A 14,309-nucleotide genomic window follows, 5' to 3' on the forward strand; every position below is an offset into this window, starting at 1 on the left:
TTCAAGCACAGATTCAGTTGGATTTAAAGTGATGATTTGGTGTACTATACTTATCTACTTATGGTTGCATGAATGAAAGGAACAAGTGATATAAACAATGATATTTAACTAGGTCTTCCTAAAAATACATGTAATAATAATTCATTATAAAAAAGATAGTAATTTTTTCAATAAGAAAGGAAATCAAAACAAATTGGGCCAATTCTAAATTGGATCCAAAAGCTTGAATGGGCCAAAAATGGGAAAAGGTAATCCGATGACCCAGTTGAGGAATTAAATAATGGCTCAAAATACACAAACCCTAAGAGCCATCACTCTAAACACACATATATAAACTGCAGCAACTCTAGAGTGAGGCGGTCGAGCCAAACCCTAATATCACAGTAAGTATCGGCACCTTCATTTTGTGTGTGTGTGGAGTTCTGAAGGTATTCTGTAAATTAGGTGTTCAATTTAAACATTTGTTTTGGTCTTTGGTAATGATAAAGGTAAGAAGGAAAAGGAGAAATGGCGGTGCCGCTTTTAAGTAAGAAAATCGTGAAGAAGAGGGTCAAGAAGTTCAAGAGACCCCAGAGTGACCGCAAAATCTCCGTTAAGGCATGTTCAAAATTTTCTATTTCCATTCTACTTTTACCTGCTTGCAAAAGTTTGATCTATAATACCCTTTTTGTGCAATTTGAATTGAACTTGAGTTAATGTGCATAGAGAAGTAATTCTTTGACACTAACTTGAGTTTTGAAAAGTGGAGTCAGTATCGTTCGGCTGTTTGATCCGTTTATTGTGTTTGAGATTATTTTAACGTTTCATTTTGCTAGTACATGTGGTTCTTGTTGTTTGATACCCAGTTATACTTTCATCTCTAGATGGAAGATGGTGATATCAATTGACTTTTAATCTGCTCCATTTTTCAAAATAAAATATTCTTTTTTTGCACCGCCATCTGATCTATATTGTAGTTTTTCTTTCAATTTTTTGGTCAGTTTCAAACTTTTAATTGATGTAGTACTTCTTTTACTTCCATTTGCATTCAATCTATGATGAAAAAGAATCATTGACCTTACCTATCTGTGATGATTATATGAAACAATCACCATCTTTTGGCTGAGATTGTAGACCTTTTCTGCGGCAAAAGCAATAAACATTTGTTAAATATATTGGTATTACTAAATTCACTGTGTTTAATTTCAATTTTCTTCACATATTTGAAGATATTTCTCTCCAAGTCTTTTGCCCGTGGTATCTGATGTGCAGTTTATATATATATATATATATATATATTCATTGCTGGACATTTCGTTTTGAGGGCACATAAAAAATTTGAATGTTACTAAAACCCTGGTCACATTGATCTGCTTTCTGTAGCCCTTTTCGTTTTTTTTCTTCCGTGCTTGCAAATTATAAGTGAGAAACTTGTTTTACTTATTGTGAATGTGCTGTTATAGACAAACTGGCGCAGACCAAAGGGTATTGATTCTCGTGTAAGAAGAAAGTTTAAGGGATGTACTTTGATGCCCAACATTGGCTATGGTTCAGACAAGAAGACACGACATTATCTCCCAAATGGCTTTAAGAAATTTGTTGTGCACAATGTTGGAGAGCTTGAACTTTTGATGATGCACAACAGGTAATCTAATGCGTACTGTGTTGTATACAATCGTCTAATGTATATACAATTTATGTTTCTGTTATTTCACTTTTTGTTTCTTTTTCAGGACATATTGTGCTGAGATTGCCCATGATGTTTCAACGAAGAAGAGAAAAGAGATTGTTGAACGGGCAGCACAGCTTGATGTTGTTGTTACAAACAAACTTGCCAGGCTGCGCAGCCAAGAAGATGAATGAGCATAAGCATATAGTTATGTTTTGCATTTGAATCATTGCTTGTGTTATTGCAAATTTTGGATAATTTGGTTGTTTTGATGAGAATAATTTTCTCAACAGGAACTTCGTTTGTACTATGGAATTATTACTAGTACAATTATGTCTTAAGATATTTTTAAAGCTTTTTCTTTGAGTATTTGGTAGTTATATTTGGTAAATCCGAAGTCACAATGTATTTCGATAATTTTTTTTTCTCAAAATTATTATTTAGATGTTTACTGTACTTGAATTTGATGTCTAGCTTGAGGTGAACTTAGATCAGGCATTGGTTTCAATTTCATCACTAATTTTGACTTCGATGATTCGAAGCATAGCAATGATTAGATTTACAACCTGTTTAATACCTATAGGGTCGTTCTTGGAATTATAATCAATACAAAGAAGTTTAACATGTTTCATCGTTCATATCACAAGTTCATGTTATTAAAGAAATCTAACCGGTTTTATGCTTGTTTCTTCTCTCTGCTAAATCTTCACCCCACCTTGGGCGCCCTATGAAAACCATGGCGGCAACAGCTACAACTGCAACTCCAACTGAGGCAATAATTGAACCCCAATTGAGTTTTTCATCATCTTTCTTGACCCAACCCTTCAATTCCAACTCCTTGCTCTTCTTACCTTTCAACTCCACAATAGCTCTCTTCAGCTCCCACAAGCCAGGCTCGAACTCCCCCATCTTCACTTCTATATCACTCACCACCTTCTCCGGTCCTTTCAAGCCTTCGATTTCTTCCATTATTGCCTTCAGATCCAGTAATTCAACACTCCCCCTCTCCAACATCGCCTCCAAGAGCTCGATTTCCTTGCCCAACTCTTGTGTTCCAATGTCCCCGATCTCTTCTTCCTCAACATTATCACTCACGCTCACCTTTTTTATTTGATATTCAACATCACCATCACCCCACTCAATGTTATCAGCAGCATTTCGCAACTTCTCAAAGTTCTCCATTGTCTCTTCCTTATCCGAAACTAGTTGACACAGATTCCCTTGCTGACCATATAGATCGATGCCCAACTCTTTAAAAATCTCACTTTCTTCACACTTCTTGGTTTCTTCGATTCCGATCCCAAAGTCTTTAAGTTTATCGTTTATTTTCCCTATTTGAAGCATCAAATCCACAAAATCTTGTTCCAATTTCTTCCCTTTCGAAAACTCATATCCTTCAATTTCTTTCACTTCCCTAAATTTCTCCACTTCATCATCTTCAAACCTTTTTTGGAGAATCGACATTAGAACTTTCCGTTCAAGTTGTTCGGTTTCATGAGTTAATTGGATTTCACATTGGTTAAATTCTTCAATCCTGTTCTTCAAATGCATTAATTTATCTTCGTTTTCTACACAGTAACAGTTAAATCGAGATACCTCGTGCCCTATGCCCTGGCATTGCTGATTCAGATCTGAAAGATATGTTTCGACCTTGAACGCATAACAATCACCGCCTTCGTTCTCTGGCGTCCGATAATTGGGCGACGATGGGGCGTTGATCATCACAGAGCTTCCCATTAGAATGACCAAAAAAGATTACCAAAAAGATATCAATTCTCACCTCTATTTCCAAAATGAAATTTTGGGCTGATTCTGAATCCTTTCTCAGATTGAAAAGAAAAGTGAAAACAAGAAAGAGTTTGCAAAGAAATAGCTTTGATTTAACGAAATCTAAAAGTATGCTTCTGACGCTACTGGATGCTTTGGCTGCAAAAAAAGCGGGAAAATTTCTCGGCTGAATGCTGATAGTTTGGGGGCGACAGTATAAATATGTTTTCGCGCCTTAACGCAAGCGAAAGGAGGGCATTATCAAGAGAGATTTAAGGGTCAACTATAGTACGTGGATGCTTTTTATTGGCCTAACTTTTTTTACAAAAAATTATGTAGAAAATTAATTATATTATACACCGTGTATAAATCAAACAGTTACTATTACTTTATTAGTAAGCATATCATAGAGTATCCATGTATTTTTATACCTTTTTGGATTTATTATTATTTTCCAAATAATCTATATATTGATAATATATTTTTCATTTTTAATAAGATATATTTTATATAAAATATGTATCTATAATCTATTTATATATATACCTATGCAGTATGAATAAATCAATCTCTATAGTTAAAGGGATAATTATTATCTCTAGAGATTTTGGGTTCGAACACGTTGTCTGTAAGGGTGTTTGAGCTTCATTTTCGAAAAGTTGAAAATATTTCGAACAAATATTATCTTATAGCCAGGCTAATAAAAAATATACATATACCTATATAATTACATAAAAATAATATTTTAATATGAATAATGATAATCATAATAATAATTAAATATTTTTCATAATAATACTTTAATAATGATAATACTTTTCCCTTTTTGCTTCTTTTTCATCCCCATTTTCTCTTTTTCCTCTTCCTTCCTCTCCCTTGCAATCCCTATTCTTATCCATTTCCATTGCTCCTATCGCCTCTCGCTGATTACTAACCATTTTTCCAGGAATAACTTATTTGTTATCTTTTTTTTCTGTTTGTTTTTTGTCCTTTTTGTTGTTGTTGAAGGGCCTATGTGATATTTTAATCGTAATTTGAGAGAAAAATTAAAAATTAATTTTTTTTGTTTAGCGTTATCACATCGTCAATTTAACGAGACGATGGTAAAGTGATAATTATGTTACAAATCGATAATGTTAATGACCAATTGTTATTTTTCAAATTTTAGTGAGAAAAATAAAAAATTTGCTCAAACATTAGTGACAATTTGTGTAGTTTACCCTTAAATGTTTAATTTTTGTATTAAGTATTTAATTCATTAAAGAAATAGGATAATACAGTTAATACTAATTATCGTATGGCTAGAGACGAACTTTCAATGAGTGCTCTTTATGAATAGAAAAAGAATGTCAGAATATCACATTTCCTCCGGCCAACAAATTACACTAGTTGAAGAATGTAGCGTCTTCGAAAGAATAAGCCGAAAACGAGAAAGCAAGCAAGAATCTGGGTGTTTATTTTGAAGGATTGCCTTGCCTTGAGCATGAAACATGCTCATTACAACCCTAGCGCGCAGCAAGCCTTTGCAAGAAAAGAACCAAACCCATAATTTCGATGGCATATATATTACCCCCCCCCCCAAAACTCGCAAATCACATGCCCCTGCAATATTCTTTCTCGCCTTGCACCCTTTAAAGACTCCCTATTTTATTTTTCTTCTTTCAGATAAAAAGCGGCAATGGCCAATGCTCAAATGAAATCCGTCGCTGCTCTGTTTTTGTTCCTTAATTTCTGCATGTACGCCATTGTTTTAGGGATTGGTGGATGGGCCGTCAACAAAGCTATTGATAACGGTTTTACCATCGGTACTCCACCTTTTCAATATTTGTCTATAATGTATGTCTAAGGCTTCAGTTTAGATGATTTCTTTATGTGACATTTGCAGGACCTGGCTTCGAGCTTCCTGCGCATTTCTCACCCGTTTACTTCCCCATGGGAAATGCTGCCACCGGATTCTTCGTGACATTTGCTATGCTAGCCGGAGTTGCCGGTGTAGCATCCGTAATCGCCGGTATCAACCATATTCGTTCATGGCATGCCGGTAGCTTACCATCGGCAGCTTCGATTGCTGGCATTGCTTGGACTCTTACTTTACTCGCCATGGGGTCTGTCTCTTAACTCTGACATCTAGGCATCAAATTTAAAGTTGAATGATGTCAAGGGCTTAAACTTGTTTCCAAACTAACTTGAAAATTTTCTTTGGCAGATTTGCATGTAAAGAAATTGAGCTCGAAGTCAGGAACGCTCGCCTGGTACGAATGAAATTCAGCACCCACCCAATTCTCAACTAAATTAAACTCTTCGACCTGCATAAATTAGCTAACACCAATAATCTCTTCTTTTGCAGAGAACAATGGAAGCATTTATAATCATACTTACAGTTACACAGCTTTTCTACATTGCAGCAATTCACGGCGGCGCGTAAACTATTAAGTTGAAAACATGGTTTCAAGTGGATAAAAGCTCTGTGATTACTTCGTTTTATATCTTTTATTGCCATGAATTTTTCTCTTTTGCATTCGCTTGATTCTTTAGATGTAATTGATGTGATACAGATGAGTTTTCATATGGACCTGTAAAATTTCTAGTGCAATGCCAAGATTCCATCAATCTCCAAATGCTTCTTCGTCTTTGAAGTGGAACTAAAAAAGACAGTAAAAGTTGCATTATGCACATATCTGATACGGGTGAGCACTACATAATTAAAACCGGTTTAATTCGATTTAGTTAATGGGTTCCATAACCAAATTTCTCCTCGGAGCAGCACTAATCAAAGACCTTTCATGCTAACGAATTAGTTCGTCAATGAAAACTTAAAGAAACAAATATTCAAGTATTCGAAAATGTATTATCCATGACTATAAATTTGCTGAAACAAACAGATATTATCAAAATTCACAATATAGACACCAACAGCAACCCTGTTGAAATTGCACTAAGAAACACTAGTATACTCCAAGGAAACTAGTCACCACAACCTGGGAAAAAGAACCAGACACAACATAAACCTAGCTAAGCACCTACGCCGCAAATGTGCCAATAAAAGATTGTACTCAAAGCTAGTAACCAACAACTAGCAACTACCGGCATCCACAGTATCACTACCACGAAACTTACAACTGTTTTTGTAGCTAGGTCTGCCGCACATTATTCTTTAAAGAAAAACATTGAGCCTTGAAATGAAATAGAAGTATAGAAACCAAAACCATTTGTGACTTTGACGAATTGCATGTCTACGGAATCCCCATGAACAGATGGTTCTGCATTAAAAAGAAAACAGCGTATCACACATGATCCAACTAGTATATAATCCAATGCTAGAAACCGGAAGACAGTCACCAATAGACATCCCAATCATTAAAATTTGAACTTTCAAATTGGAAATGGAGGTGAGGTGAAAATACAATTTCCCTTGGGCCTTAGCAGATGACTGTTAATTCAATAGGGAGGCAATTGATTCACATGGCCTCCAGCATATGCAAGCAAAACTTTACCAAGTTACGTAGAGGATATGTGAAGATTGAAGAAAATAAAAATATTAATCGGACAATAGTTACTATACAACAAAATCAACCAGAGAGATAAGTGGACATGCTAGCAAGTGATCTTCCATCATTCACCAAGCCTATTTGGTTCAACCAGGATTAATTGGTGATTAGTTAAACAACGAAGGAACAAAACCTAATTTAAAAAAAAAATAAAAAACAGACAATAAAATCCAGCTAACTGAAAATGGCAAAAGAAATACCGGATAGTTAACAAACAAAAAGCTCAAGATATCAACTTGCAGTTACATAATCCTAGTATTCTCATCCATGCATGCATATACACACAGCGGATATGAGCTACTAAGCATATCTCAGTATGCAGTACTGCAAATTATAAAGGAAAGTATACTGCAGTTTATGAAACTCAATGGATAACCCAAACCTGCAATTTATCTTCCAGAACCAGTAAAAACATCAAACAATCCACAGCAACTTAACACTGAGGTTCTTTGCACCACGGGAAGAGTTGAAGCGACAAGTGGCTGTGAACCCATTAAGAAAACAAACAACAAAACCTTGTAAGTCAACTTAAATAAGGAATATCAAACCTACAACTTCAGAAAAAAGAGGGGGGGGGGGCAGATGTACCTGCTTTTCAGAATGATCATGGGACTCAAAATGTTGAGTTTTGTCCACCACAGTACAACTTTCAGCAGAATTACCCGAGGATGAGGAGATTTTTCCTTCAGTTTCTCTCAATTCAAGCCCAGAGACACCATTTGAGGAGGGCAATAACTGCTCTTCACTTCCCTTCAACCCTGGCTCAACAACATCAGGCACTGATTTGTTTGCCGAAACTTCTGTAGCATGGTCCGCTTCCTCTTGGACGGAGAAAGCAGTTTTTACCAAATTGTCAACATTGGCAGTTCCCACAGCAGAATTACCGTTAACGTTTCCGACTGCTTCATTTTCAACAACTTTCAGGACTTCTTCAGACATAACAGTAGCCAGCTTATCCTCATTGCCATATGCGGCCACTTCAGAACCAAAATTATATGCTTCTTCCTTTGATTTCTTCTCAGATTCATCATCTGAATTGCTTCTACTGCTACTAGAGCTCTTATCATGCTCAATGTGCTGAACAGTGACAAGTGTGCTCTCAAGATCCTCCTGAGATCCCAACTCCTTTTCAATTTTAACAGCAACAACATCTTCCGATCCTGATCTCTCGGTGTTTTCTGCATCCGTAATGGCCCCTTCCGCAGACTTCTCCTCTGCTACATGTGATTGAATTGGTGAAGATCCCCTTTTCCCTTTTTCCTTCTGATTGAATGGATGGTGGTGATTGTGGTCACCCTGGGATGCAGGGGAACCAACATCACTTTCCCTTTCATCTTGGCTTCTTGGATCCCCATTTCCTAGCATCATTTGATAAAATCACAATAGTTCTAATCACTAAGCAAAAGCGAAACCAATTCCCTCCAGAAATGACCCAAATAAACACTATAGAAAACTAATTGACAAGCGTTCTAAATTTTATTAATCAAAATTATTTCCAATCAATTTCAATGAAAAAAGAGCAACTAAAACCAAGATTTAAAATCACCGGCCAATAACTTGAGAAATGGACAGACAAGAGTCATGGAATCCAGTTTATTGGCAGCAACATTTCAGGTCAAAATCAAGTAAAAAACCCGTAAAAATAAATTTTTAAAAAGGGAAAGAAGAAAAAGAAAAAAAATTGAAGTAAACAGTATGTGGTTAAAGAATGGCAATCCCTCTTACCCAAAAACATTTTGTCTCCCAAAAAAAAAAGATTAACATCCCAATGAAAAGCAACCAACTCAATTAATGAAGGGTATGAACACTAAAATTTTGATACTATTAGCTATTGAACATGCAAATCAAGCTGATTACTCCCACTGTAAATCTCCAAAAAAAACCCCGTAATTCAGTAACAGAGCAACATCGATAGATGGATAAACCAAGCTAAAAGAAGAACACCCTCCCCCCACAGCAAAAACTCCTCAAAACAGTGATTTAATAAAAAGCAAAAGAAAGCAAAGTACCACGTGGGATGTTGCTGGCTGCTTGTTCCTTCTTTTTCTTGGCAGCTTTTCTCTTCTTAGAACCTGAAGGCATGATTGATGATTCCCCCTTCTCTTTTTCTCCTTCAAAGATCGTGTGGGGCGTCCCCTAATCTTCCCCCCCCCCTCCCTCTCTCTCTCTCTACTTGTCTATTTGGCTGCTCTCACTCTCTGACAAATCTAGCTGTAAAATTACTTAAATAAATACCCATATTGTGTAGCTGTAGTTTCAGAAATAATACAACGAATTAGAAGCAAATGCTAAAGCGTCATTGGTGAATAAAAACTCAGATTCTCCTTCAAGAAATGCTCTTTGCATCCTCTGATGGGATCTTAAATTTGTTTATTTTCTCTGTGCTTAGCTAATATGGGCTCTTTCTTTATTATTTTTATGGCAAGTACAAGCAAGTCATGTCTGTTAATTGCGCCATTATGTCGTTATTATTCATTTATTTATTTTTGCCACATATTTATTTTCTGTTAATATAACTTTTTTTTTGCTTTTTTGGATTATTTATTTGTGAACGGAATGAGATTGTTTTTGAAATTCGGAATTATAAAATAGTTTGGATTGATGGTTCCATTTGGCGAGGGCTTCAGCCGTATATTTGAAAAATGAAAATCTTCAAATGATAAAAATAAACAAAATAAGTGAGCAGATATATATATATATATGAAGTTAAGGTTTATTTAATTTTATATTAATTTAAAATTATCAGATTAATAGGAATTAATAATTAAATTAAAAATAAAATAATTTATATTTTACATGTAAAAGTTTATTTATTTTTTTCAGTTGTTAATTTCATCCATTATTCTTTATTAATTTGATGACTTTAAATCAATATAAATAGAATAATTTTATAATGTTTCAACAGATTTTATCTTTATATTTGAAAATATTTTATATTTATATTTAATTTTAATATAAAGAAAATTGTATCTTTCAAATAAATAAGAATTTAAAAAGTAAATACAAATTGTTTAGTTGAATAGGTAAAGTAAATTGGAATTTTGGGATTAAAGAAATTTGATTGGTTAATGATTGGTGATGGGATTTAAAGTGGTAGAGGGGCCGTGGCTTTTAAGATTATTTAATGGGTGATTTCAGTCGGCAAACCACCCAAAAGTGTTGGTCGATTTGGGATCAGATCCGAGGAAAAGGAGGATCTAAGTTTTTTAATTTCTTCTTTTATATTTGATGTATATTTTTATAATTATTGAGATATTAAAAAATAAAGCTAAAAGCTTTTATTGTCATTTTATATAATTCTTTATTTTGAATCTAATTTTCAGAATAAATATTTCGTAGAGGATCAACTAGGTTGTCTTCTAATTATTATTTTTCCTTTATCAACTAAATGTTGCGTAGTTTCAAGACCTTCTGCATGACATGAATGTCCGAAGACGTCAGATAATTTCGAAGTCTTCTTAATTAGCTTAAAGACACCAAATAATGTTAGAATCTTTAACTCGAAACTGTAAATTTCATTATAAATGGAGAAATAATCTGAGAAAAATATTATTTTAAAAATTAAATATTCTCAAATACATTATTTTGGCCATTTTGCCCTAAGGAAAAAATTCTCTTCTTTTATTTATTCATCAGACTCGAAAGAAAATGCATGATATTGAACGAAATCAAAAACAGCAGCAAACATCGGATACGCTGCCAAAAGAATATAAAACTAAGTTTACATTAAGAACCTGTCTATTTCTCTTTCGTTGGGACACGTGCAGGATTCTAGGGATGGATTGAAAAAGGTGGGTGGAGGAGTGGAGTGGTCTTCATAAGAATTTAAAATTATTAACCATTTTAGATATTTTTATATATTTTTTATTAATTTTTTATAATTATTTTCTTCAATAATTTTAAAAATTTATTCCTCTAATATAAAATTTTACGATCACGTCACACGTGCATATATGTAAGCGTTCTCTTTCTACTTTCTGTAGATTCGCATGCTTTTTCCTGGGATATCTTTTGTCCCTGAGATTTTATTGTTTTTCTTCTTCCTCGAACTTTTTTCCTCTTTCTCTCAGACTTTAGCTTATGTTGATGTAGATTACTTTTTCCTTGCTTCGTTTGTTTCATGGGATTGTAGCTCAATTGGTCAAACCAGAGCACGGCTCTATCAAAGCAAGAGCTGCAGGTTCGAGTCATGATAGTCTTAGCATATTTTGTTAATAGAGCAGTTGGCATGACACAAATCTCTCTCTCTCTCTCTCTCTCTCTCTATATATATATATATATGTTTGCCACTCTATTTTCATTTGGTTTATTTATTAGTAATATAAATTTATTGTTTATAAAAATGTAAAATAGATAATAACACTATTACATTAATTTTAATACATTTTATAATTAAAGATATTTTATAATTTTCAATTGAACTAATAATAGACGTGTAAGGAAAAATTAATTATTGGATAATTTTTAAATATATAAAATACATATTTATTTCCGATTTTATAAATTTGTTAATATTGTTTTAAAATATATATTTGAATAAATTAGTGTTTTATTATTAACTATGAAATGACAATCTAGCTCAGTTGTTAGAGCACAAGGTTCTTAACTTTGAGGTCGTGAGATTGAGTCCTATGGAGGGTATTTTATAATTTGGAGGTCTCCTACGGAAGTTGCCCTCAACCTAGTGTTGGGGGCAGCCTACTATCTTACCTCCCCTTATCCCAATACATATGGGAACAAGACACAGCCAGCCAGTGTTTTACTATTAACTATAAAATCAACTCATCTATCCCTATGTAGATTCATGAATATAAGTTTTTTTTATGAACTGAAGAAGCTAACGTGATTGACATGGCAATCTAACGATGATAAATAAGGACTAATACCCTAAAAGGCTAAAACCAACTACAAGTAAAGGTTGACCTTTGATATATATTATGGCCGTAGATACAGACTTAAATAGCTTTCAAACATTAAATAGTTTCCACCCCTACTGCATGGACGCCTTGCACTCTGGTGGCCGACGACCGCCATTCCCATGATGCTGTTTCCGTTTCAGATCATTGCAATAGTAGTAAATTCTGTAACGTTTCCGCACCCAACTCAGCTGTTTTTGCCGCTAGCATGAGGCCCTTGCATTCCCCAATCACTTTTAGCGACGAAGTTTCCGTAATAAGCGACGAAAGGAGCCTTGGACTAATCGGTTTTCACTCTTTCGCCTCTCGTCGCCCAATCATCCGCATCCCATAAGCTGCCGTACACCTTCATCCGCTGCTTATTGGGGTACGGAACTCCGATGGACTCTTCGTTGCTAAACACCCTTATCAGAATGTTATCTACCAAGATTCTGAAATCAAATGAAAGAAAGTCACTGAAAATCTTTCGAGAAAAGACTAATTACTAATGAACAAGATTCTTACATGAACTAATTACTAATGAACAATATTCTTACATGATGTTTCGAGGATTCCATACGATAGAATATGTGTGGAAATGTTTTGTTGGGTCGAACCAGAGGTGGAACCCTTCCTCCCTTCCCCCTTGTCCTTGAGTGAAAACGTTGGTATGAAGAGTGTAAGGATAGCCGCTTTTGTTACCCAAGAACTCTAGATCGATCTCATCGTGAGATGGGCCTTTAGAAGATAGCTACAAAAGATCATTTTATGGAATTACAAAGAGTTGAATCTTCTTGGTACCTTGAAGTGCTTGCAAAAGATATCAAGGAGAAATAACTTACGTAGAAGGTGGTGCCGGTGCCGGTGCCGGCAGAGTTACCAGCAATGAGTTTCATTTTCATGTTGAACCTTTCGATGAGGTAGTCTCTCTTGGACTTGAAACCTGAACCTCCGGAAGTTTTGTCCATGGTAAGCGTTAGAAGATTTCCCCGATCGAGTATTCAAGCATGGCAGCCGCCCCATGTTATCTTCACGTCTTGATGGAAATTATTGGCAAAAGCAGCAGCAATGAGAGAAAGCAAAAGCATTGATGAAACTCAAGTTTCCCATCTTCCAAGTAAGGGAACAGTTAATGCTGTAGTTGAAACCATGGGGGGGAGAAGGCTATAATATATATAGGTAATGACCTGATCACAGGTTGTTTGATATATGACAATTTGAACACATTAATCTTTGCCGCTTCGATATATATTTTTGCAACACACAATGTATTGTGAAAGGATGTAAAATGGGTGACCAGATGGGCTACTGATCCATTGAATGCAACCAAGCAATGGATTAATTCCCCCTGCAGATCCTTAAACATTGTGGAAAGGGTGATCATACGGGCCGTATTATCAGCTAAATTTATTTGGACACTTTGGACTCAAACTTGGTTTTCTTTTCGGCGTAGACAAATGTACGAGATAAACTTAGATCCATAGAGGGTTACGGTACACTCGCCTCCATTGGCACAGACAGGGTCTTCCCGCTTTGGCTCAATCTTATATTTGAAGCAATGAAAGTCAGCTCCCACTGCTAACTTGCTCGGGTGATGCATGTTGTTGTAAAGACTGTAATATAAGAGTTTGGAAGCATGGAATCGGTAATCAACGGCAGCAGTTCTTTGGTGATCACGTGACATGCTAACATGGAAGCATCAAACAAAGGTTAGAAATTTTTATAAATGAAGAGTTTTCCCTTAGTACTTCCAACAAAATCACTTCTGCAACGTTGATTGTGATGGATTAAAGAACAGACCACCTTAACAACATCCAATTGAAATGAAACAAAGACTAGAAACAACGTTATCTAGTAGGTGGAGTCTAAGAGAAAATTTGGTTCACAAAAGAATCATTACTAAACGTAATAATCTTTTTCGTGTTTTATGTATATGTTTGATTCGTTATCATTTTTACCAAGTGAAAAAAAAAATTATTACCAACAATATTATTTTTTTATAATATTCGAAATATCATTTGAACAAAATTCATCTTAAAAATAATAAATTTTCTAATGTTTCTGTCGAATAAGCCAAAACATTTCGTGAATCAAAGATCCATCCGACCATAACAACATTACAAAATGCAAAAGATTAATTTTTACCGTATTGGGGAATTGCTTGGACGGAAATAAATGAGATGATTCATTTTCTTGATATTATAAACTAATTAATGACTGAGTGATGAGGTTTCCATTGATTGAAATCAAACCAAAAACGTCTAGAAAACGGAATAATCAAATTCAGAAATAGAATAGAAGTCTCCTACGAACAAATTATCATCCCAAACCAGGAACCATAGAGAAAAAGTATTGAAGGAAAACAAGAACTGAAAAGAAGAAAGAAGCCACAATAAAATCATAAACCTTGGAACCGAAGATTTGAAGAGAGCGGAAGAAGAAAAAGTGTAA

General features: G+C 34.8%; 4 protein-coding genes, 1 non-coding gene and 1 pseudogene across 5 annotated transcripts; 3 read left to right on the plus strand and 3 right to left on the minus strand.

Moving 5' to 3' along the window:
• The first annotated feature begins 309 nt into the window (after window positions 1–309).
• LOC120190151 (60S ribosomal protein L32-1-like) lies at window positions 310–1,972 on the plus strand. The gene is made up of 4 exons (XM_039193277.1): window positions 310–383; window positions 489–597; window positions 1,443–1,624; window positions 1,713–1,972. Exons 2-4 carry the CDS (start codon window positions 508–510, stop codon window positions 1,840–1,842), a joined length of 402 nt encoding a protein of 133 aa, XP_039049208.1. The 5' UTR covers window positions 310–383; window positions 489–507; the 3' UTR covers window positions 1,843–1,972.
• On the plus strand, window positions 1,027–1,112 carry LOC120190803. Its single transcript, XR_005522647.1, has one exon. It is a non-coding gene; the product is annotated as a small nucleolar RNA Z196/R39/R59 family (small nucleolar RNA).
• Window positions 1,973–2,308: 336 nt separating the features above from the next.
• Window positions 2,309–3,418, minus strand: LOC120190149. The gene is made up of 2 exons (XM_039193275.1): window positions 2,500–3,418; window positions 2,309–2,460 (listed from the first exon to the last, which is right to left on the minus strand). Exons 1-2 carry the CDS (start codon window positions 3,383–3,385, stop codon window positions 2,315–2,317), a joined length of 1,032 nt encoding a protein of 343 aa, XP_039049206.1. The 5' UTR covers window positions 3,386–3,418; the 3' UTR covers window positions 2,309–2,314.
• Window positions 3,419–5,023: 1,605 nt separating this feature from the next.
• LOC120190530 (membrane protein PM19L-like) lies at window positions 5,024–5,840 on the plus strand. The gene is made up of 4 exons (XM_039193601.1): window positions 5,024–5,220; window positions 5,301–5,520; window positions 5,622–5,667; window positions 5,763–5,840. Exons 1-4 carry the CDS (start codon window positions 5,094–5,096, stop codon window positions 5,838–5,840), a joined length of 471 nt encoding a protein of 156 aa, XP_039049532.1. The 5' UTR covers window positions 5,024–5,093.
• A 440-nt stretch (window positions 5,841–6,280) lies between these two features.
• Window positions 6,281–9,267, minus strand: LOC120190150. The gene is made up of 4 exons (XM_039193276.1): window positions 8,973–9,267; window positions 7,552–8,321; window positions 7,346–7,445; window positions 6,281–6,675 (listed from the first exon to the last, which is right to left on the minus strand). The coding sequence occupies exons 1-3, from the start codon at window positions 9,043–9,045 to the stop codon at window positions 7,353–7,355; spliced, it is 936 nt and encodes a 311-aa protein (XP_039049207.1). The 5' UTR covers window positions 9,046–9,267; the 3' UTR covers window positions 6,281–6,675; window positions 7,346–7,352.
• A 2,686-nt stretch (window positions 9,268–11,953) lies between these two features.
• On the minus strand, window positions 11,954–13,542 carry LOC120190531 (annotated as a pseudogene).
• Between the last annotated feature and the right edge of the window lie 767 nt (window positions 13,543–14,309).

Source organism: Hibiscus syriacus, unplaced genomic scaffold (assembly GCF_006381635.1).
Source record: "Hibiscus syriacus cultivar Baekdansim isolate YM2019G1 unplaced genomic scaffold, ASM638163v2 tig00116962_pilon, whole genome shotgun sequence".
NCBI lineage: Eukaryota > Viridiplantae > Streptophyta > Magnoliopsida > Malvales > Malvaceae > Hibiscus > Hibiscus syriacus.